The 24,150-nt window shown below is 38.7% G+C and overlaps 1 protein-coding gene across 6 annotated transcripts in view; it reads left to right on the forward strand.

Annotated features, from left to right (window-relative positions):
* BBX (BBX high mobility group box domain containing) overlaps positions 1–9,816 on the forward strand; it is a 177,729-nt gene extending 167,913 nt beyond the window's left edge. For all 6 annotated transcript variants that reach the window (XM_067546196.1, XM_067546199.1, XM_067546194.1 and 3 more), the window contains 2 exons: positions 578–770; positions 4,744–9,816. In XM_067546196.1, coding sequence (XP_067402297.1) covers positions 578–770; positions 4,744–4,831 — 281 coding nt within the window. In that variant the 3' untranslated portion in view covers positions 4,832–9,816. The remainder of the gene's footprint in view (positions 1–577; positions 771–4,743) is intronic.
* Positions 9,817–24,150: the final 14,334 nt, after the last annotated feature.

Genomic DNA, 24,150 nt, shown 5'->3' on the forward strand with positions numbered 1-24,150 from the left:
GCTCCAAATAGGCAACTTACTGTTGGATAAAAATTTTAGATGTCCAAAAAAAAAAAAAAAAAAAAAAACCTGCCTCTAAACTTCTATATGAGGAGTCTGAGGGGCACCCAGAGGGTGCTGGAACATAGCTGACCTTTCCTAATGTACCATGCTACCAGTCCAGCAGAGCGAAGGTACTGTGTCTGCACAGTGGGTACAGTTAGTGGGTATGAAATTTGGCCCTGTAATGTATATAAATACAGGGGTAATGCAATGTCCCTAGGTGAGTCGTCAGCTGTGGAGATTGAACTCAGGACCTCTGGATTTAAAAATATGAGCTTCTACTGCCTAAACTAAAAATTCCAATGAGTAGCAGACACATAAACCTCTATGTCATCCAGCCGTTAGAGGAGGGAAGAGAGCCCCACTAAGTAAACATGGATTACACAGACAATATTCAACTAATGATGGAAAAATGCATGGTGACACCTCTGTGCCCTAAACACTGTTCAGTACACAGCTGTAGTTGCTCAGGACATTGGTGACTGACTTTGTTGCCCCATTGCCTGTAAGTTTTATTTTCTTTCTTTTGTTGCAGAGGAAAAAACAAAGGAGCTACCACAGAGTAGTCTCCAAAAACCATCAAGTGCAGAGACCGATTGCAATGACGAATGCTCTAGAAACACAGAAGCAGAGGAAACTCATAGTATTGCACCAGACATGCCAGCTGTGTCTGCATTCTTTAGCCTCGCTGCTCTAGCAGAAGTAGCAGCAATGGAAAATGTACACAGGTCAGTGTAAGCTTCATTCCTGCGTTGTCTAACAGGATTACACATTACAGCCCCTTTCACAGAATGGTCATGAAAGATGTAACATCTGAGTCAGTTGGTTTCTGTCATTTCTTTCCACAGCTGCTTCTCTCTTGTCTGCTTAGTTTATAGCACTGTCCTGTTTTAATAGGGTGAACTCCACACTAGCTTAATTACCAGTGACATTGCCTTTTAATAATACACCAAGAGAACCACAATGAGCAACGCTGGCTGGCTAAGAAGTAAGTAGGGAAGGTGTGGCACTTGTTCCCTCACGGTTGTGCTCTGCAGTGCAGAAGCAGACAGTGCTGAGGGTATCCGAGTGATGATGTCTGCAAGAAATATGGACATTCTATACTGTAATTGAGAGGAGCAGCCCAGATTAACCAGGCTTTCCAGCATGTACAACAGTTATGCATTGTGAGATTTTTCTAGAAGCTGTGATGAAGGCAAAGAGACCTTTCCTCATCTCCCATACAGCGACAGCATAAGCGTTAAAAGAACAAATCAGCTGCAGTTTGGTCAGGCTTAGTGTGAGACTTCTGCCAGAGTTCTGCTTGTCTCTCCTCTCAGTCAAAGGCCACATGCACCTTGTGGTTCTCTTGGTGCCGCAGGTTACTGTCTATGAGGTGGACCTCTGTCCTTCCCAGCTATTGAAGGCGAGTGGGGAATCCTGGACCTATATGTGAATGTTAGTGCCTTCTTCCATATGGGGCTGGGGAACACAATCCCAGCTATGCCCAAGGAACTCTTGTGAGGCTCAAAGAAATCATTTCATGATGTTGACAGTCTTGCTAACTGCCAATCTTTATAAACAGTATGGACAAGCTCATGGGCCAGGCCAATATTCTCCTTCTTAGCAAAATTGGTTTTAATATTCAGCTATGTGTATTTGACTATTGCAAGGAGGTTTGACGTCTTTTTGCAATTAACGGTCATCTATCAAGCAGTCATTTTGAGGGACGATCAAGAGCCATCAACCAGTCCTCACACAACCAGTCTTCCCCACCCCTTTTGGTGGCCGCCTGGCCTGTTTTCTTCCAACATGACAGCTCTTATCTTCAGATAAATGGCTCTTAGCCAACATCTCAACACAATCGAGTTCCCGTCTGGCCCTTTTTCAGAACCTCCCTTACTGTTCCTCTGCAAGGATTCCTCTTATGAGAGGCTTCTCAGACAGGAGACAGACTCCCTAATCCACCTAGTTGCTGTAGAACCAGTACCTCCTCAACTCAAGGGGCTTTTACGCCAAATACTTGCTAATCCCCAGAAAGGAGGAGGGCTTGACCCAACTTGGACCTCAGGCAGTGGAACATCTTCATCCGCTACACAGGGTGCAGGCTGATGACCTTGACTGTCATAATTCCCTCCCTGAATGAAGACGACTGGTTTGCAGCTTTAGATTTAAAAGACACCCATTTTCATATCGCTATCCACCCAGCGCACAGGAGACACCTGATTCTATGGTGGGCTTAGACCATTTCCAGTACAAGGTGCTTCACTTCCGCCTTTTAGCAGCCCCAAGGGTTTTTTTACAAAGGTCAGGTCTGTAGTGGCAGCACACCTATGCCATTAATGCTGTCATGTATTACCCTATCTAGATATCTGGCTCTTCAAGGGACAGTCATATTAGGAAATGCAATAGCAGTCTCTGTGCACACCCACAGTGAATACCCATAGGGACCACACATCTCAAAAAACTCCAGTTGTTATAAGAAAAGTAACCTTACTTTCCCTAGCATATGCCATTACTCAATACAAAGGGCCTGATTCTCCTTTACACTGCAGCCGCTGTACACCACTCTGGCAGCGTCAAGGTGCCTTAGAGTGCCTTAGAGTGGGCGCAAAACACATCGGCACCTTAACGCTTCCAGAGTGGTGTAAAGTAGCTTAAAGGAGAATCAGGCTGTCACATTCTGGGATACAGTCCAAACCAGTGAGCAGTTATGTCACCACCTGCCTTGCAACCTTGGGTGCCTCCCAATGCTTTGCTGCTATAACTTCCTATCTGGGCCCCTCGCAAATAGCATGCAGGTCGCACCCTGAGTGTCTGTGTATAGCTGCATCCTATCAGCAACACTCCAGTCAACACTCTGTCTTCCATCAGCTTTGGTTACCACTTGCAGGATGACCCTAACATTCTCCAGTCCCAGATTTTCCCCAGAAATGTGGGTTTTGCACTGTCCGGCCCCCTCCTGGGCAGTTCAGATATTACAGGTCTGTTGCCCCTGTTGGGGGTCAATATACAACTGCGTGCTACTTTAACTGGAGTTACCAAACAGTTCAGTTTAAACACAACACAATTAATTTTGATTAAAGATTAAAACAAATTTATTTAACTACAAAGAGAGACATTTTAAGTGAGCACAGGTATAAGGTGTTAGTCAAAAATGATTAGAAGAGAAATAAAGATAAAACTCTTTCTAGTAACTAAAACTTAACAAGCTAGACTTGGTTAAAAGTAAAATCCTTACCACGTGTTCCAAATTTTCTGGTCAGATCCCCTCCCAAAGTCCATCGGGCTGGTTCCTTGATCATCTTAGGTGAGTGAGAGAGAGATTCCCTGGTGTGTTCTTGCCCCTCATTTTTATAGTCCAGTCCCCCTTTGAAGTGGATTCTTCTGAGGTTTACCTCTCAAAGCAAAGTTTATTCAAACAGTAAGGAAGGCGAAAGGAGTCTGGGGATAAAAGTGCCCCCATGCTTTTTCTTCTCTCCTGTGTATGTTGACATGCAGATTTGCCTTGTCTCTCTCTTGCTGTTTACTATTTATATGTAACTTGAGGTAAACACATTTGCTCCTTTGTGGAAGACAGACCTGCTTTAACCACTCCTGCCTAATCAGGGCTACGTGGGTTTGAACATGTGCTACCAACACCATATAGGGGGAATTCCATAACTCTACATATCACCTTGTTACATACCTTTCACCATGAGAGTATTGATCAGCAAGTTATTAGTTTTCAAATGACACCTCATATTTTGTGCAAAGATTATAATACTAGTATGTCAGAGGTTAATTTGGTCACACAGGCCCAAAGCTTTTGTTGCTATCTATTTGATATTTTACATTTACCTCACAAATCATATTCTATTTTTATAGTTAAAATGCAGAGATGGGCTGTCTGGGCAAATTTAAAAGATGAACTCCAAATGAAATCTCCAAAGTCCATCTGCTTCTGTGATTTATGTTGTGAACAGTAACAATTACTTCTTGTAATGAGAGAACCATTCCAAGTCCCTATTCAGACCCAATCAGAAGTAATTGTCACTGTTCACACATTCTCACCTTCTAATCAATGGTTGTGAATAGGCCTCATCTACGCAAACTGAATTGACTTTGTTAGCACTTGCCCTCCCCATTATTACGTTTCTCACCCTTGGATGTATATATTTACCTCCTATCCATGGTTTCTACTTCATGCATCTGACAAAATAGGTTGCAGCCCACGAAAGCTTATATCCACAGAAATGTGTTAGTCTTTAAGGTGCTACAGGACTTTCGTTGTTTTTGCTGTATACAGACTAACACAGCTACCCCTCTGGAACTTGTGTGTTTACATTCTCTTGCTACAAGTAAGCAATATTCTTTTGTTTCTCAGGTCTCCAGCTGTGTCACAGTATGAACGGTAGCAGTTGTATGCCTATAATTTATTGTTTAGCTCTGTATTTTCGGTTGTGCTTCTGTGGCCTAGTCAGATGCCATCAAGACTTCAAATTCATTTCACATTGACTTGCAGCCTATTCATAGGACATTTTCTGTGACTATTTCCTTGTAGCATGCCCTCAAAATAAAGAATGTATATACATATATTCGTGCAACAGCAACAGCAATTTATGATGCTGTAGAATAAGACAATTAAATTACTTTATCCAAGGCATTTCATCTTTCTAGTGTCAGAAATCTAACATTCTGCATATAATTATAGATTTTTTTTTGTGTGTGTGTTTTTTGCAGAAGTCAGAGGGCAGCACCTCTCCCACGTGACGGACAGCCAAAAGAAATGTCTCAGGCTCCGGTGCTTATTTCCTGCGCCGACCAGTGAAGCTCCACTTTATTGTAAAACATTGTGCTTTACCTAATATCCTAGCCTTGTCTTTACCAAGGGAAGCTAGTCAGTCCATATGATGGAAAATATAGACTGCAAACAAGTGCTTATTGCTCTGAGTGGCCCAGATTTCACTTGAAGCCAGAAGTTAGCAACTTGGGCCAAGTCCTGCTATTGGAACCCAGAATCTAGGAGGGTGGTGGTATTTGTCTAATATTGAAAAGAAACGGAATGATCCTGGAGTTTGCTTTCTATTGAAGGCTTTTAAACAGTAAATAGGTGGTTTGTGTGAAAAAGGCTGCCTCTACAGTAGCTCACCCAGCATCTCTTTCACCAACCAGAGGGTATGGAAACTAGTTTCATATAATACCTAGTTATTCTAAACAAAAATACAAAAGAAACACTGACGCACTGCACTAGTTATTAGATATTCTTAGTCATTTTTGTACATGAAGATTTAAGTTCTAAAATGGTTTATATAATAGGTTATGCCTACATTTACGTTGTAGAATGAATTTAAAAACCTGTTCTGGAGAACTCAAGGCAGCATGGACAGATGTACCATTGTTAGCGGTGTTTGCTCAACCATGTGGTTCAGATATTCTGCACTTTTATATTTGCCACCACAGTGGTAGAGTTTCCTGGCAAAAATTTTGACAAGCTGTGTTTGATTTTGTTTGTTTGTTTTTTTTAATTTAGCATTGAATAACGAGGATGGTTTGCATTAGAAAAAGGAGTGGCATACGGGAAAGAACAATCCTGCAGATTATTGACTTGTTTTTCATGCATTGGAGAGTTCCTTTATTTTGCATAGCGATCTAAATGACTGGGTGAAATGCTCATATAAAGAAAAACAAAAAAAAGTACAACATATACATTGTTCAGAAGTGACCTTAGTATTACTTCACTATTCTGAAAATCTTGAAGACATGACTTTTCAATATACATGCACACTGATATACATACTTTTTACAGACACTGGAATTATTTTAATTACTATGCGCAATCTAAATTGGCTTTGTAGGTTGTATAAAGAGCCAGTTATAGTTTGTGTTGGTAAAGTGGTATGCAAGTAAACCATGATTGAAGAATAATGTTTGACTAATGTTAGGCTATCAAGCAGAGCTCCACCTGCCAGTTCCCGTGGTTGCTTTTGTTTTCTTTATGTATTCTGCTCTCATATATACATCCCAAAAGTCAGCACCAAGTGCATCACTTGGACTGTATCTTCACTATATTGACTTAAAATATTGTAAAAGCCAGGCTGTTGTTTCCTACCAACAGATGCAAAATGATTACTAGAAATTAATCTAAAGCTACAAATTCAACAGGGTACTTCTTCCGTAGCACAAGATGTTTCCCTACTTTTTGCATCATAGCACAAAGATTTACTAGATTGGACCCCAGCAATAATTTTCTATTAGTAGTCTTCATACAGGCTGAAGTTTTGATAGTATTAGGTTGAGTTTGAAGCTCTTTAATTAAGTCTTTAAATAATGAGAGTTTACATGGTTCTATCAGGCATTCTTATTTATACTTGACTGAATTGATGTGTTGGGGGGAGGGGGATTTGTAATTCTAATTTGATGTAATAGCCATATGGAAAGTAACTCTATTAATAGTTGCTAGATTTACCCTTTTGTTGTAGATAAGTGAAGTCTTCAGTTTCAATGTTGGGAGATGCTATATAACAGGAAACACAAGTTGTAACAAATAATGAAGTGTTGATAAAAAGCAGGTAACCTGGGAAATATGATTAAGATACATATACAAATAGCACCCTCACAGACGCGTATGTTGGAGGAAGGGAAGAAAAAGGAAATAAAGTTTAGTAGTAATAAGAGAGGTAAAAGGCTTTTTAAAACGCAGGTAGAAATGACTGGTAAAGAGCCCCTATTGTGCCATTTTAGCATGTGGCAATGGTTTTAATACAATTTTATTAACATTTTCTAAATTATTGTAACAAACCAGAAACAACAACTGTCCGCATTTAAACCTGTTGGGCCACAGTGAGATGGCCATTGGAGTTTTGGCCCACTTTATAAATTATAATTAGCTGAAATCCAAATATTTTATGGCGCAGGCCATTCACCTTGACAATGGTACTAACTTATTTCTCTAGAACCCACTAGAATAGATATATTTTTGCCAGAGCTCCCCATCTTTCTTCAATTTAAATTTCAGTATTGTTCCTTAAGATATTTCTGTATATTAATGGTACCTTTTTTAAAAGAAACAAAAAAAAAAAAATTACGTTTTTCTATGTGAATTAATATCTTACTTGATCTGCATTTCCTTAGCTGGGGGTGGGGCGGGGTCGATTTACTGGATGTGACTGTTTTCAGATACTTATAAACCTTTTTGTAGATATGCTTAATTTTTAAGCGGTTAGGCACTGAGAGTAGCAGAAATCCTGCAAAGCTTTATAGTTCATTAGGCATTTGCCTTTGTTGGTTCTTGGAGTGATGTCTTGATTTCAGTAGCAAGAATTTTCCCTGAATCTACTAGAAGGGGTGTCAGTATTTTCAGGTAGCAAAATTTATTAGCACAAGAAAATTTCAGACCAACGTTTTACTGTATTGGGTTTGTTTTTGTTTTTTAAATTTAATTTTTTTCATTTGCTTTCATTTGGGAAAATCATATTGCTGTGGTGTGTGCTTCAGCATACCAGCAAATACTTTCACCCATTGACACGTGTCCACAAATGCCTCTAGAGAAGAAATTGTTGCACCTTATGTATATCTCAAGCAAACCAAAATATGATGCTTTTCTGCTTTGTTTATTATTTGTATCATTCTTTACTGAACCCATTCTCACTTAGCTAAAACTGTTGATATTTATGCATTTAAACTTAATTTCTGGATCTGAACCTGTGTATAAATCTTTCTTTTAAAAAAACACAAACAAAAAGCAATTATCCCAGTCCTCTCTGAAGTCTTGATGGGACTGAGGAATCTTGTCTCAAGTGTAAAATGCAGTACTGTTCCAGTTTTCTTTTGCTTTTATTTATTTAGTGATATTTTATGTGTAGTTTTGAGGTATACAAAGTGTATTATAGTAGCTAAAGCTACAGACATAAGCAGCTGGGAGAAAAATACTGTAATGTCTTTTTAATTGTTTCAGTACTGTAAATGAATATGGGAAGAATGTTCTGCAAAGCATTTGAGATGCAGGTTCTGATCCCCACATTGTCTTATATTCCAGATTAGACCAAAATTGATCAAAAACGTTATGGAGATTAAATCATGCTGTTGTAATTATGGCAGTATTTATCCCTTGAATGTGCTATAATTCCAGACTTAGAATATATTTATTTAAGATGATTGAATGCTCTTTTATACTAATTCAGTGTCTCAAAGTCATGAGCAAAGCATTTTTTGTTAGTTTCAATTCCCAGTTTATAGTATTTGTTCATGAGTTTTGACATAGAAAATAAACATTGGGTTGGGAAGGGAAGCAGGGACAAGGGATTGACAGAATCATCTGAGCTAGTAACGAAAATCCAATTCTTCTTGTCATTTTCCCCCTTATTTATTTCAGTAACACTGCCTACGTAGGATGAAACTGGTAGGCACTGTGCAGTCTTTGACTCTGTTTATTGCCACTTTGCATCCATGTTGAAACCCAAGAGAGTTGTAACTTGCCCCGGAATAAGGGCATACATTAATCTGGATGACATCTTTAATGATAAAGAGTACATCTTTTAGTATGAGGCATTAATGTGAAGCAGTTCTAAACTGTACTGCCTGTTTAGCTACTGGATAAATACTGGAATACGCTCTGAAAGCAACAGCTATAGACTTGCGACAGTTAAGAGGCTGTCAAAGAAAAGAAGGCCTCTTCTCAGCATGATGAAGTTATGGCAACTAAGGGGAGGAAAAAGGCTTTACATTCTGTAAAAGAAAAAATAGAAAAGATGAAAAACGATTCATTGGGTTTGCATGATGCTATTGGCTGCACCTCCCCATATGAATGCTAATTTTAATAGAGCTACCTTTACTAAGAGGCTAGTTTCTTTGACTTCCATTTGCTTTCAAGTCTCATTATGTAATCCCCTCAGCCATCAATGCCGTTTTTATATCATGGTATGTTTTAATTTCCGAAAACAATATTTATACAGAGGGAACAATGTAATGCAAAATACACAGTGATAGCCATACTGTTTATATTGCTGTTATGCTTTTGACTTGTGTCCTATTCATATAGATTGTCAGACATCATCATTTAGCTCTTATTGGGTCAGTAAGATTGGTTTTGTGACAAGAGAAAATGTAGAGCTCATCAGGTGGTTAACTTCAGATATTCCCAAAGGAAAAGCTGCTTTTAATACTTAGTGGGTTGCATTCACTATATCATGATTTCACCTGAAAACATAATTGTGCAACTCCTATGTCATAAACCATGTTTTATCCATTAGACACTCTTTGCTGTGCTTGTTTGTTAGATTGTAGCGTTCCTAGGTATCTTTGTCACATTTTGTAATATTTTCAACATTCATTCTCTTTCCCCTGCATGTGTATGAAAGAGTCATCTACAACTGCCAGATCATTGCATCGTTTTAGAACATACAGAGCTGTAAATTAATGCATTTAGGCTGTGGCAGAGAAGTTTGTCTCCTCCCTTCAATTCCCCAATAAAAAGGCACAGTGAGGTTTAAACTTCTCAACTAAATGCGATGTTAGTCTTGCTAATTTTCTAATCATTAAATTTACATCTTTGAAGAAGACTGTAGAGAGGACATACTGTACTTTAGACTTGTCTCTCTGCAGTTCGTTCAGGCAGCATCAGTTTTAGGCCCTAATTCAGCAAAGTACGTAAACTTAAACTTACTAAGTACTTACTCAGGACACCACTCTTCAGCATGTGCTTAAGTGTTTTTGTGTTGTCTTCACTGTGGGTATTTTTGTGAACTGGGGCCTTAATTCACATTGGACGTACAACAAATGCTAACATTTTAACCTTCATTAAATTTTTCCAAAGAATTATTTTCTAATTACTGGATTCTGATTATGTTATCAAGTACCAGGTAGACGCTCCATATATTTCAGTGGAAAAGGATATGTGTTACCTCACAATCTGTAATAGAAATGACTTGGCTAAGCATGCTTCCTAAAATTACACTCGAACATTTTTAACCCATAAAAGTAAAACATCATTTGCCCCTCATCATCATTTTCAAACCAGTAGCTGAAGCTTTGAAAGTGACAGAAGTGTATGTAGTGCAGTGCAGTGACCTGCAACTTTTTTTTCTGTGAACGAAGTATTTTACACTCTGGAGTTCAACTGTAAGACTGCCTAAGGCTTTTCACAGCGTATTATGAATTTATTTTCATAGGTTTCAATCTTTTCCTTGCACATCACATGCTAGGATGAGATTTTTTTCAAAGTGTCTGAAGTAGGTAAGGAATACAAACCCCACTGAATTACTCACTTAGCCACTTTAAAAAATCCAACCTCTAAATAGAGTTCGCTTTGGCCATCAGATCTTTCAGTCTGTCATCAGCTGAAACAGAACTGCATTGCTATTGTCTGTTTTCATAGGACCTGATCCTTTTTCCCCTTATTCTCGCACACAATTCCATGGACTTCTGGTCCATAATTTGACTTTATTTGGTCTAAAGTTTGTTGTAAACATGCCTTGTAGTAATTATTTCCATTCAATGGTCCAATAGAGCTATTGCCTTCCTAGATGTGTGTAGTTAAAGTTAATAATCACATTTATAAAATGCCTTTCTTACTTCAAAAACCTATACCTAATGTGATATTTTTAAAAATGCACATGTTAATTCATGTGCCTAACATGCTAAGTACAGTAACTGCGATCATGAAACTGAATACAATATTTGAAATATGTGAAAGCAACCTTTAAATAGATTACTTTATATTCACTCTATTTTAGCTGTCCAATATGTACTTGTAAATAATTTCCCATTTTAAATTAATGGATACAAATAAATAGTGTAAGAAAGTTGAGTTTCTTGGGTATTTCACCTGCTTCAAAATGAAGTGCTTGTTTATCTTAACCTATCTAATGTAGCAGTTTATTACTCTGGTGAATTCTACTAAAATTGAGATTGTTTGTTTTTTAAACTGAAAAATCTTTTGTCACCTGAAAACAGGTTATTCAAAAATATAAACCGAACTAAACTGACAAAGCTGCAAGCTATACTCTGTTTTCTTTAAAACCAACCATGTAACTTCTCCAGTAGTCAATCTAAAATATGTTGGCTGGGTGTGGTGACGGTGTTTTAAATTATTGTTGTTGCTGATACACAGAAAACATGCCCAAACCAGCATAGTTTAGACTGCCCGTTTTGACAGGATGCACTTCCAGTTTGTTTTTAAAACTCTCGGGACTAATCCAGCACCACTGAAATTAGTAGAAAGACCCCTCATGATCTCAGCAGGCTGTGGGTCTGGCCCTCACTGCGGCTAGCGCTGGTGAAGCACCATTGATTTCAATGGGATTACGTCAGTGTAAAACTGGAATATCGCAGTGGAGAATCAAGCCCTTTGTCTATCCTCTGTTTCATTGGATTTCATCTTCCATACCTGGTTGCACATTTCATCTTCAGGCCACAGATTAACAGAAATCATCCTTACCTAATAGAGCCCTTACTTCATCTGTAGCCCTAGAAACCAAGGGATATATTAAAAAACAGTTGATCCTTCTTTAAAAATATTATACTGGTGATGATTATTGCTTAGGGTTTATATCGTGGTAGCACCTACCGGCCACAACCATGTTGGGCCCCATTTGAATGCAGATTGTATTCAGCCCACACAGGCTGAGTCCCCGCCACCCGATATGCTTGAAGAGGTAGATTCTTGGAGTCCAATCCTCCACTCTTCATCGACCTTCCATTGACTTTAGTGGGGATTGTTTTTGGTGTGCAAGGAAAGCAAGACTGTGCCCACTCTGGATATTCTATAGAAGTTAATACTCAGGCAACTATGGAGGAGGGTGAGGTTTTTCTGAATGCACGTGTCCTTTACTGGCTGCAGCAAGTGCATGCCAAATGAAAGCCGTGGAAGCCCCTAGGAGAGCAGAACTGACTGCATATAAGAGAGTCAAAAATAGTGGGAGGGAGCCCCTCACTTTTTTGTTTATATTTATTCTGCCCTCATTTGGGGAAAGGAGCACGTAAGCTGTCCTTCATCTCGCATGTCTGAAAGCACTAGTCTCCCTGCAAAGACGTACCAGGATTTGAATAGATCTAGGCAATGTTAGGGGTCTGAGGAGATGACATGGAAAAAAGGAAGGACTTGTTATAATGAAAGAGAAATGCCAACGGTGTATCTTATTATGAAAAGAGCCCTAAATCTTCCACCTAATATTAGAAGTCTGTCACACTGGGGAATTTTAAATCACCATCCTTTTTTGTTTACACAGTTACTCTAGAGCATGATTATCTTTGCTTCATTACTCAGATTCTGTCCTTTTGTCTGCTTTCATTTTGTTCTTGCAAACAAAACAACTTCTTAGCAATACATTTTTCAACTGGCTCCAAGCGTATAAGAGATCTTTGAAATCCAGCTCTCACTTGCCTTGTGTCTACCAGCTGCATGACATTACATTTATGTTCTAACGGTCAGTTAAGGGAGACACATCCCTTGTTGTGTGATGACATGGAAAAGGAACATTTCTTCCTACTAAAGTAATGCACCATTTCAGAACAACTGTCACTCTACGCCGGTGACCCATTTTTCCACTACTTGCAGTACATTTCTTCAATATGCAACTAACTCTTTCAAAACAGAATTATTTTTTTCAAGGGTAAAAAACATAAAACGAATACAAAAAGTATACACAAGCATTCCAGAAGCAGCCTAAAGATCATGAAATAACCAGTTCCTCAGTAGGATACTAGCACTTTGTAACAAAACGAGATACATTATATATTTGCTGCAAAGTTTTGTTTTGTGTTTTTTCTCAAAAATAAAACCTGTAAGATACCAAGTCTACAATCCATTCAGTGTGAACTTCTTTTGTGGACCATTTCTGGCACAGAATTTGAGTTCTTAAACAGTTATAACAGTATTTTGAGACTTCCTCTGATGTATTTAAGCTACTTGTCCTTTGTTAACAGCTTTCCATTAGGACTAAACAGGTAAGCCAGATTTTCAACTGTTATAAAACTCCATTAACTTCAGCAATGCTATCCCAGTTTTAAACCAGCTAAGAATCTAGCCCATTTAAAGTTAGACAGGAATTTCTTTCATTTACAGGTATTCTCAAAATCATCCTGTTTTTCAGTCCTGGGGAGTAAACTGTTCAAAAGAAACCCAAAAACCAAAATCTACTCAACCAGTTAAGTTAGAGTAGACCCCTTGATATTTTTAAACCACCACTATAGCATTTTGTTCATTTTAAATCCATTGGGTTCCTTTGCTATATTCGTGTTTGTTCATTGGAGTAATTGGTTATGCTGCGTAGGCCTGGTCTACGCTTGTGGTGAAATTCAGAGGCAGTCCTCCTGTTGACTTCCTAAATTCTAATTAGCACAGTGTCTCCACTATGTTGTGCTGACGGGAAATACCCTCCCGTCGACGCAGCGTTAACCTTTCTGCAGGGATGGATTTACTGAATCGACTTCTGGATCGATTGAGCGGGTCTCCACTGCCGCTCAATCGATTCAGCAAAATCGATCCGGCGGCACCCACAGTGCCGCGGTGAATGAAGACATACCCTCAGTCACAATACTTAGTGTAGCAAGTGGACTTTTGGTGGTTGTTTCTTTCTGACAACCTGTTTGCTCAATTTCCTTGGGTCACAGCATACTATAAGAATGTAGTTTGTCTTGAACCAGCAAAAGTGTAAAAAGATTTCATGTGCACTTGAACACTTCATCCTGGCATACAAATAAGGACTGCAGACTGACGCACTAATTTAGTTAGAATTTGGCCTGAAATATAATGAATATATTCTCAGACCAAAGAAAACCTGAATAACTATGTGCATATAGTAAAATTATGCTGGATCTTCCTCCGTGTAAGAGAGGGCAACGTTCACTCAGATGTTTATGTTCAGTTTCAAACATTCCAAAATTTAAAGGGCCAGATCCTTGGTCCTGCTAAAGTTGTGCTGTGCTTCTTTCATGGTTCCAGACTGCCTTAAACCCAGTTTAATAAAGCGCCTGTAAAAGATTCCTCCTGTGCTGGAGATTCTTTCAGGCATAGAGTCAGTAGAGTGGTTCCTATACAGTCCACCTCCAGCCTTTGCTACAGGGTGCATGGGTGTACACTTGCACTCACCCCAGTTGCCATACTGGTCCCCCAAGCTACGCCTGGCTTTTCAAGAACTGAGGAGCTGGTCTGAAAAGCTGAATGTGAAGTTTAACAGAGGACCATGTTGTGTGTCAATATGTTGCCCATCCTGCATTAGTCGGTAGTCATTATAAAAACAAAGCTTTAACTGTATTGCTTAAAATAGCTTCATAATTTGTCTGTATTCATTAGGAAAATAGTGTGCTCATTCTAAACTATTTCCTATGGAATAACCTTATAGATATAATTGCCTAGATGGTTTTTATTCATGTATTTCTTCCATTCTTCCATTTGTTCTGTTCCTGTACGTTACATTCTACCTACATCCCCCAGTTTCCATCTGCCTAGGATTTTCAAAGGATCTGCAGCTCTGACTTTCTCTGTAAATATTGCTTGGTGACAGAGGAGGCACAGCGGGGATGCCAACCTCTTCTCAGCCCAAAATCTGAGACAGAAATCGGTCAGGTTTCTGTGTGCAAAATTACATTGATGTCAATGTAATTGATGGTGACAAAACTGAATGAATAGCAAGCTGTCTCTGTCAGGCTTGGCAGGAACTAGCAGGTGGTAAAATTCAGCTGACAGTTCTATAATGCTTCCTGCTTTGAAATCCCATTCCTCGCTGTGCCCTGAAGAGCAGCCAGCCATCTAAGCATCCTTGGCCAGATCATGCTAACAAAAAATTCCATGAGGCTGGAAAAATGTAGTAAGCCCATAAATGAGGGGGAATTTCTGGTGCAGGGAAGGGGAGGTTAGAAGGGTTTTTGAGATCAAGTAGCATCTTCCTTCAGATTCCATGGAAACCTCTTCAACCTCTTTGAGGCTCAATGGATTTGAGCAGCATTATCCTTCCCCTTCAAAGCCAGGATTCAAAGTTGATTCTGACAGTATCACCTTCCCCTAATTCACCTTCCACCTGCCAAACCATCTCCCATAGCTGAAAGGTGGGGATTTAGGGCAGTTTTTGGCAGAGACTGGTTAAAGCAAGGGAAAAGAGACTCCTGGATAGAAGATCTTCAGATGTCTGTGGATTTGGAGGGCTAATACTCTGCCCAGTAGAGGGTGGGGAAGAAATCCTCTTCACCACAAATTGGGATGGTCCCTCAGCACTTCAAGTTTCCTGGTCCTTTTGTGGTTTTCACCGGAGAATAGAATTAGGCCTGAAATATAATGTATGTAACTACATTAGTACCTCAGTCTGCAGTCCTTTTTTGTGTGCAAGAACAGAGGATTCAAGTGTACATGTAAGTTTTCAAGCACTGAACTGAGACAGAAAGGACTTTCTGTTTTTAAGCAAAAAACAAAACTATTTGAACTTCCTAGTGACCCTGACATGGGAAATTTTTCTGTTAAACTCCCGGAAATACCACATAATAATTGACACTATCATGTCTGTCATCCATTCAGTTAAGTCTATGGTAATATTAGTGTTTTAGTTTGAAATGATCTTGGTTAATATTATATGATAAAACACACCTCAAGAGAATGCCATTGCTGATCATCAACAGCCTATTGTTTTCTGAAACATTCAGGGTTAAAAACTTATTTTTCAGATCTCTAGTCCAGCACTAGTGTTAAGACACAATAGTACTGAAAGCATTTGTATGGGTACACCAAAAGGCTTCTAGCCATGGCAGACTATCAGGTCACATCATTCTGGTTACTGTCGTGTTTTTCATTCAATTTCTACTTGAGATTTGTTGCCAATACCTAGCCAACCGCTGGAGTATGGGTTGACACTTGGATTCCAAGCTTTCATATGTCGAAAAGCATTGGCCATTAGGGGTGATCAAGATAGTGGCTGCTAAAATTGTTGCTGAAAAGTTTAAAAATAAACAACATGGTAATCAGAAAGTTTTAAGATCTAGTATTTCAGACCTGGTCTATACTGCTGTGCCGGGTCAACGGGAGATACGCAAGCTACATACTGTAGAATGCATATCTCCCATCGACTTCCTTACACTCCCTTATCACGGTGTCTTCACTTTGCTGCACCAACAGGAAATGCCCTCCGGTCGACGCAGCATTACTCTTTTCCTGGGGGTGGAGTTACCGCGTCAAACGGAGGGCACTTCCGGGATCGATTGAGCAGGTCTCCACTGGCCGCTCAGTCGATCCCACTGTGTCGATCCGTGGAGCCCGACGCAGTGGATTCAGCCTAGACATACCCTTAGACTGTACAGCCTCAAGAAGTTTACCCTGGCTAACACCGAGGGACTCCTATCTTGATTGAGGTCTCTAGGTGTTACTACTGTAATATAAATGTTTAACAATAAAGTATGTGATCTTCAAATACTTGAAACAAATGTTTAAATTATCTGAAACGCTGGCACTCCCAGCTTCCCAGTGGTTTAAAGTATTTATTTTTAGCCTTGTTGCACAACATATTGTATCTTAGACTTGGAAGATTAGGGACCGTTCAAACTTTGGCACTAGCCCAGGACTAAATACTATATTGTAAACCTTGGACCTGAGACCAGTGTAATGTCCCTCAAAACTGCTTACCCTGGTGTCTTAAGTGGCATTTTAAAATGACCTGTATTCACATTCCGGTGATGTAGTCTGCCCTGATTTAAAACCACAGTTTGCAAAAGATTATTTCTGATAGAAAGGAGAGATTGCAGGGGGGGGAGAATGTGTTAGGTGTCCAGCCTTCTGTCATCAAAAGACTGTTCCCTGAGTTGCATTCTAAATGCATTGTCTAATGTAATTCGAGTTGACTCACCCAAACACCAAATGTTCCCTTGGGTAAACATTAAATAGGAAGGGACACTAATTTATGAAATTTGTCATAGCAGAGGAGTTATTAAGCTTTGTCGCAGTGAGGCTCATAACTATTTAATAAAGAGACGTGTCTCTTGAACAGCCTTCAGCCAGTCTCCTAGTCACAATTCCATTCAGGATGGTGCAACATTCATGTGACCACTGCAACACTTTTCCTTAGTGCAGTCTTTTTGTTTGCAGCTGCTCCGACAGATGTCCAGGCTCTTTACAAAAAGGAGCCTGTAATGACCGCTGGAAATGAGGCAGAAAGGTCAGGACTAAGGACCTTCCAGGTCTCTATAGACAACACTTTAAGAACTGCTGACGGAGCATATAACTGCAAAGACATTCACATTAACTTTGGATCAGAAATGACAAATTAGATCAACAAGATAGGTTGCTTTCTGGAATAGCAGTGGTTGCTATTAGAAGTGAGAGGGTGGGAACATTCCCCATTGTAGCAAATTTCCCTCGCTCCCCCCCGGAGGCTCTGATTTCAAGAGCTAGACACAAAAAATTCTAAAAGAAAAGAGAAACTAAAGCTAGTATGTGATCAGGAAACAGCTGCAAGGGTTTGTTTTAATGCCTGTGCCAAGAATTTATGTCAAGGAATATGCAAGATACTTGAGGTGCGGTGCAGTTTCTAAACTACAGTGTAGGTTCCACATGAAATATGCACTCGGCACCTGATCAGAGTGCAGTTAACAAATGTATTCATTCACATATTTCATAAACAATGTCAAGTGCTTACCATTGTCTTAATTACAGCTTATGCAAACTCTACACAGCAGGCATCTGTAAAAATATACTGCACTTCCCTGGTAGACGGCATAATCTGCCTTCATAGGTGTATGTGCATTAGCTGGTACCACAGAGAAATTGTGGTTCAATATATATGATGCTAGCTTGACCAAATACTCCTTTTACAATGTGTTTGTAAACCAAATGGAATACATGATGGTGTGGCATGCCATTTTACTGGTGTGAGTTTTGGATTGCTGCATTATTTTCAAATCTTTCCCACACGCACGCAGACTGAGTGCATGTTACATATTTGTGAGAGACATGGTTGTACTTTTGTCACCAGGTCATTATAAAAATAATAATCTTCAGATTATCTGTAAAACTCTTAAGACATAAGCATTTTCAACCAGCTAGTGTATACCCCAATGGCTCAAAAATATGTGAACTCATTTGTAAATGCTGTGTATTTTATAAATGTGTGATAAGATCACAATAATGCATAAGAACTAAAATGAAAGCAGTCCTTTCATATCATAATTCACACACACAATTAATGTGTAGTTATATTTTTTAAAAAGCAAATACTATTATAAAATACACATACATTATCCTTTCCACATGGATACATAAATGTACATACAGTCTTTCCTTCTTGGATCTTTAAACCATTTTTATAATGGGATAAAAATATATTTTTAGTGAAACCAAAATGTGTATGTTTTGATGTTTGTTAGAAGAAAAATATTCAGATCCATTAGCTGGAACAGTAATTTGGGGGAGTGGGGGGGGTGAGGTTGGAGAAATTAACATATTGAGTATATTTTATTATGTTTACATCAAATTTAAAAAATGCAGTTAAATCAACAGTGCAAACAAAATGATGGATGGTGTTTTAAAATTACCCATGTAGCATCAGAACTAAATCAATTCCCTTGACAACACTAGTCTGTTGCATTTACATTGAGACAACATAGCTGCCATAATTTCCTAGAAATCACAAAAGTTGTTGATATTCTATTGCTATCACAAGAGCAACTTTCAAGAAAGCCATTTAAAAAAAAAATCAGTTCTTGGTATTTGTCATCTCTGTCAACTTCACAGTCCAACTCAAACCACCACTTACTTTGTAAAATAAGATTCTCTTACATGTTAGTGCTATGATATTATAGTTAATTGTAAGATAGGCATGGCAGGCCTTGCTTTAAAAATGTCAGACCCCATTTCATGTCTTCCTCCTCTTTCCCCAGGCAATTAAGGGCTTGATTCTACACTCATTGAAATAGATGGCAAAATTCCCATTGACTTTAATGGTGCAGAAATCAGGCCTATTAAGGGCCTTTCAGAGGTGTTCAGCATCAATTAAGGCCCAATATTTTTTAATGCTGTTTGGCAATCTTTCCACCCACAGTTGCTGCCAATGGACAAGTGTTCCAAAGAGGTTTTTAAAAAAAAAAAAAAAAAAAGGAGCACTGGATTAGGACTTGGGAGACCTGGGTTGAATGCCTCACTCTGCCACTGGCCTGCTGGGTGACCTTGGGCAAGTCACTTCACCACTCTGTGCCTCAATTTCTCCATCTGTAAAATGGGGATAATTCTATCCCCTCCTTTGTGAGACCTAACGATGTAAAAGCACTAGATAATAGCTAGATACTATTACTAAAGCGGCATGGATCTATTCCGCCCCATTTTCCTCAAAACAAGCAACTCTGATAAATATTAATTGAGTTATGCACATGCATCAACCTAAAAATATTCCCTGAAGTCAAGAAACCAAACAATTCTCCAGGATGAACTAAAGTTCTTTCTCCCCATCCCCCAATGGCTTGTTAATGAGAGGAATGGGCCATCTTCTTAACTGATGTAAATTGGCATAGCTCTGCTTGATTTCCATGGATGTGCACCAATGTACACCAGCTGTGAGGATCTGGCTCATTTTTTTTTAATTGAAGTTCTAGTGTGGTAATTATTGTACATTGAAACAATCCATTGATCTCTTCTGTTTTTTTCCAGAACTACTTGTTAAATCTGTTAGGTATTGGTCATTTCACACTGGGCCTAAACCATACGCTTCTAAATGGTTATTAAGAAATCACAAAAGGGGAAGCTTGTGTAAGTTTTTCTTCCGTTAAAAATACCTCAAGCCTGTTGATTATTGATTCTGCTTAATCCATAATTACCCAAGAAAAATTAATACCAAATGAACACATCACAAAATATAAGGTCACATACTGCTCTCCTCACTCCAGCAGTCTAAATCGCAGTCAATTGTACTATTATCCCCATAAGGCTGGCAGGATCAGGGCCAAGATAAATAGGAAGTCATCACTGATACTGAGTCTCCACTGTCTTCTGCCTTATGTTATCCTTTGTCTGTTCAAAGTGAGAGCCCAATGGGTGTAAACCACTACAGACCTGATTCCCCTCTGTTCTGGTGTAGCTTCACTGACTTCAATTAAATTACTCCTGAATTACCCAGGTGTGATAGGAGGACCAAGCTCTAATGTTCTCATTTGACATGTTACATATTTTATTCATAAAACATCTTTTATTTGGGGGTATTTCATCTAATTATACTTGAAAGCTAAATTAGTGTCTTTGTGCAGAACATCAGAATCTTCGTTTGTGCTAAACAGAACCTCGAATAGCCACAGTTGTGAGATCACATATTATATTAATAGGTAAGACTAAAAGCACACGTTAGTACAAACAGGGCCCTGCTACATTTTAAAATAATGGGTCATTGTTCAGGTGTAAATCAAAGTATTTATCATTAAATGCTAGAGGAAGAGGTACCATAACTAGGGCTTGAATACAGAATGGTAACTAATTTAAAATACATGCTCATTTGCTTAGTTGACAAGTTACAGTCACACCAAGTATTTACACATCTAGTGTCTGACCATAGCTTTGAAATGCCATTATTATGCTCTCTCAGGGCTTGTCCACACACCTGATTAAGTATTCTAGAATAAGAGCATCTACGCACGCCGTTAATCAGGAATAACTATGCGCAGAGCAGCACGGCACACAGATTAAACGCTGCAAATTCCCCTTGCCTCTCCAAGTCCTTGTAAAGGTTGGTTAACGGTATTATAATGAACAATTTTTGTAGTTTGAAACAGTAAACAAATGAATCCCCACAACCATTCATAAATCAATTTGGCATCCCGTATGATGAATAGCATTTTGGGTTGGTTTGTTGGTTTGTTTTGGTTCTTTGGGTGGTGATTGCCAGTAAAATCATCAACATTCATGTAAATTCCTCAGTATCAAACAGAATGTGAAAACTGTTAGCGAGGGCAACTTTTGGCTCAATTAAGTCTGAAAATGTACATGTTTTAGGCAGCAAAATATCTTCAAAGTGTCACTTTTGCTCAGTGATGACTCACTTTGAAGCTTGTGAGCGTCTCTGTTTAAGGCCCTTGTGTAGCTTGCGTTGAAATCTTTTTCAAACGGGATGATGGTTTGTTTAAAAAGCCTGCTGTGGAATAGTGTGTGGGGTGGAGTTATATATTTAGTTTAAAAAAATAATAAAATCAGCCTTCCTTGAAACATCAAACTATGCTAACTATAAACTAGAACTGGTTGAAAATTTTTGAACTTTCAATAACTTTTTTGCAAACTTTTTCTTCTGTTTATCAACCGGCTAACAGATTGATCAAAATGTTACAGAAATGCAAAATGTCGATTAACAAAAAATTTCATGACAAATTTCCAGCTTTCTTTTTTAATACTCTTTTTACATGTTTCAACCAGCTCTACTCCAAAAATTGTTGAACAGGGTAGCAAAGCTCAGTGTTCATATGTGAAGAGAACCTAAATAGTTTCTTGCCAGTATCCTGGAACCTTGTAATATGCTATTGGATTAGTGGAATACAAAGGTAGATGGAGAATTAGGAAATTGGTCAAGATCTTTAAATAGGCATCCCATATTGTATAGTATAAGAAATTGCTAGTAAGCATCTTAAAATACCTACTTTGCTAAGTCACAAAGCTGCTATCTTCAGGACCTAGCAGCAAGATCAAATCCCAGCTAAATATCATAACCATTTTTCTAAATGCACCTCTAAATGTTCAGTTTGTTTCCTTTTAAAATGATGAATTAAAAATCGGGGGTGAAATTTTCAGAGGCACAAAAAGACAGTTATGCATCCCGCTCCACTGGTGATTGGACACATCACTCTCCTTTTGTGCCTTTTAAAACTTCTCCCTGATTGTTCAAACGTTCCTTTTATTAGGCGTGACTACCTATGACAATTCTTAGCCATATCAGCAGAGAGATTCAAAGCAACCTTTCCTCTAAAGGTATATCTTTTATCTAGAAGTTCTTTATTTTTTTACCAAGTTTGGACGATAACCCTAAACCTGCTTGCTTTTTACTCTGTGTCTTTTTACAGCTTTGCTAGGAGAAGTCAGTTTTTAAAGCCAGGTTGTGAGGCACAAACCAAATAAAGAAAAAATAAAGCTGCCCTGACAGTGCTTGTGACCATTGATAAAGACCAAAAATGTTCAGAAACTACTTGTATCCAGATTTCAGACACTTGCGTGGTGAACTCTTTTATATATACAGTGCATAGTATTCTAAGGTTTTTATTCTGGCTATTTGTTCATGCTTTTAATGGAGCAGTTTTCCTCTGCACAAGAGTCTGTCTTATCACTTTTTTTGCATTGATGGATGCACCAAAATGTCATATCCAATCTGCAATAGATTATGGAGCGAGGTCTCCATGTGGGACCTGATCTTGCTTCCATTCAAGTCACTTTAGAAAAATACCATCGAGTGCCATAGGAACTAGCACATATATTTATCTCTGGAGTTAAGATGATACAGTTATTTTCGTGGTTAGTTTGAGACGCACAGCTAGACTAACCTATATTCTCTCTCATCCAAAAAACCAAGCCCAGCAGAATAATTTTAAAATCCTTGTTAATCTGAGATAGAACCAATACTTAATCAAGATTCTTTTTCTGTAGGTGTTGTAATTAACATAGACAGATCTTGCTAATCTAGCATACTGTTATATATTTACTATGTAAAGGGGGCATACTCAGCCCTCATTCTCTATGCAGATCTCCCCTCGCCATGAATGGGAGTTCAAGTAGAGATCAAGGGCAGAGTATGTCTCTAAATGTTACTGAAACTGATTTACTTTCACCTTGCAAGATGGCTCTGCCATATGGAAGCTCCCTGAATGAAACTTGTATGGACCTCAATGAGAATCGTATGGTCAGAGCAACATCTGACTCCTACAGCTGCAGTTTGATTAGACCAAAAGTTACAGATCTGGCTTTTCAACAGAACTAAAGAGTCATGGGCCCCGATGCTGTTGAAATTTTTAAAGCTTTAACTCCTTTGAAAATTCCCATTATAATCAAGATCTCCTACCCATGATCGTTACATTAGGGCCAATATTTCTAAAGTTGATTAGGGTTAGTACTTCCATTTTTTCAAAAAAAACAAGTTATTTACTAAATAAAAGTTAATGATGTTACTTAACACCTTACTAAATTTCATGCTTTCAATACCCTTGTGAGTTAGGGAGGCGTTATCCCTATTTTACGGATGGGGAAACTGAGACGGGGGGGTTAAGTGATTTGCCCAAAGCTGCTTAGTGAACCTGGCGAAGATGGGTGCTAGGAATTCTTGGCTCCCAGATCCACTTTTGGTCTGCTAGACTAGAGTAAAAGCTTATCAGACTTTATTTTAGCTGCAAATTAAGCACTATGTACAGCAGCCTATGATTTTAATGCCAGCAAAAATCCTTTTGTATGTCTTAAAAATGCACATTTTTTCCTCTCTGATGTTTCACACACTGTCCCCGAGGACAATAGTCCCCAGCCCTTTTATTCCTGCTGGTTTCATATACTTGTGCCAGCAGCTATGCCTAAAATAAACCAAAAGGGATCGACGAATCATGTAGCAGAGTCAGAAAAGATGGCTTGGGTCACCGTTGGCCTGCATTTTGTAAATGTGCTCACTACGTGTACAAGATCAGTCCTGAATGTGTTTTCAAAATTACACATTTTGCAAACAATATCCAAAGACATCAAAGGTTTGTCTCTGGTTTTAATGTGTTTTATTTTGTATGCCCTTTAGCTGTTCTCATCCCTGATTTTGTGTATGATTCCTATACAGCTTATTGGGTTTACTTTCCTGATTTTTAAAATCCACAGCTACGTGTCAACTAATGCTTTGAGCATGAATTGCAAATTTAACATGAATTACAAATACGGTCAGTAAAATACCTAGGGCCCAATCCTGTAAACTCTCCATACCCAGCATTCTCATTGAAGTTCCTCATTCGAAAAAGGGAATATGTTTCCATTTTGTTTAAATTACATACCCATCTGAGTTGTGCAAGGTGTTAAAGTAAGACTTGAATATGAAGTACATCTTTACATTTTTCCCCCATGCTCATCCAGAGTAATTGAGATCTGAACAAATTCCACTTGTGTCAGAATGAATATCCCGAGACAAACAGAAAAGGCCCCATCCAAATCATGCACAGATGCACGGATGACCTTGTAGCTTCCGTGTTTTG

The sequence above is a fragment of the Emydura macquarii genome, unplaced genomic scaffold (assembly GCF_026122565.2).
Source record: "Emydura macquarii macquarii isolate MOO-44397 ecotype Brisbane River unplaced genomic scaffold, CSIRO-AGI_Emac_v2 contig_1119, whole genome shotgun sequence".
Taxonomy (NCBI): domain Eukaryota; kingdom Metazoa; phylum Chordata; order Testudines; family Chelidae; genus Emydura; species Emydura macquarii.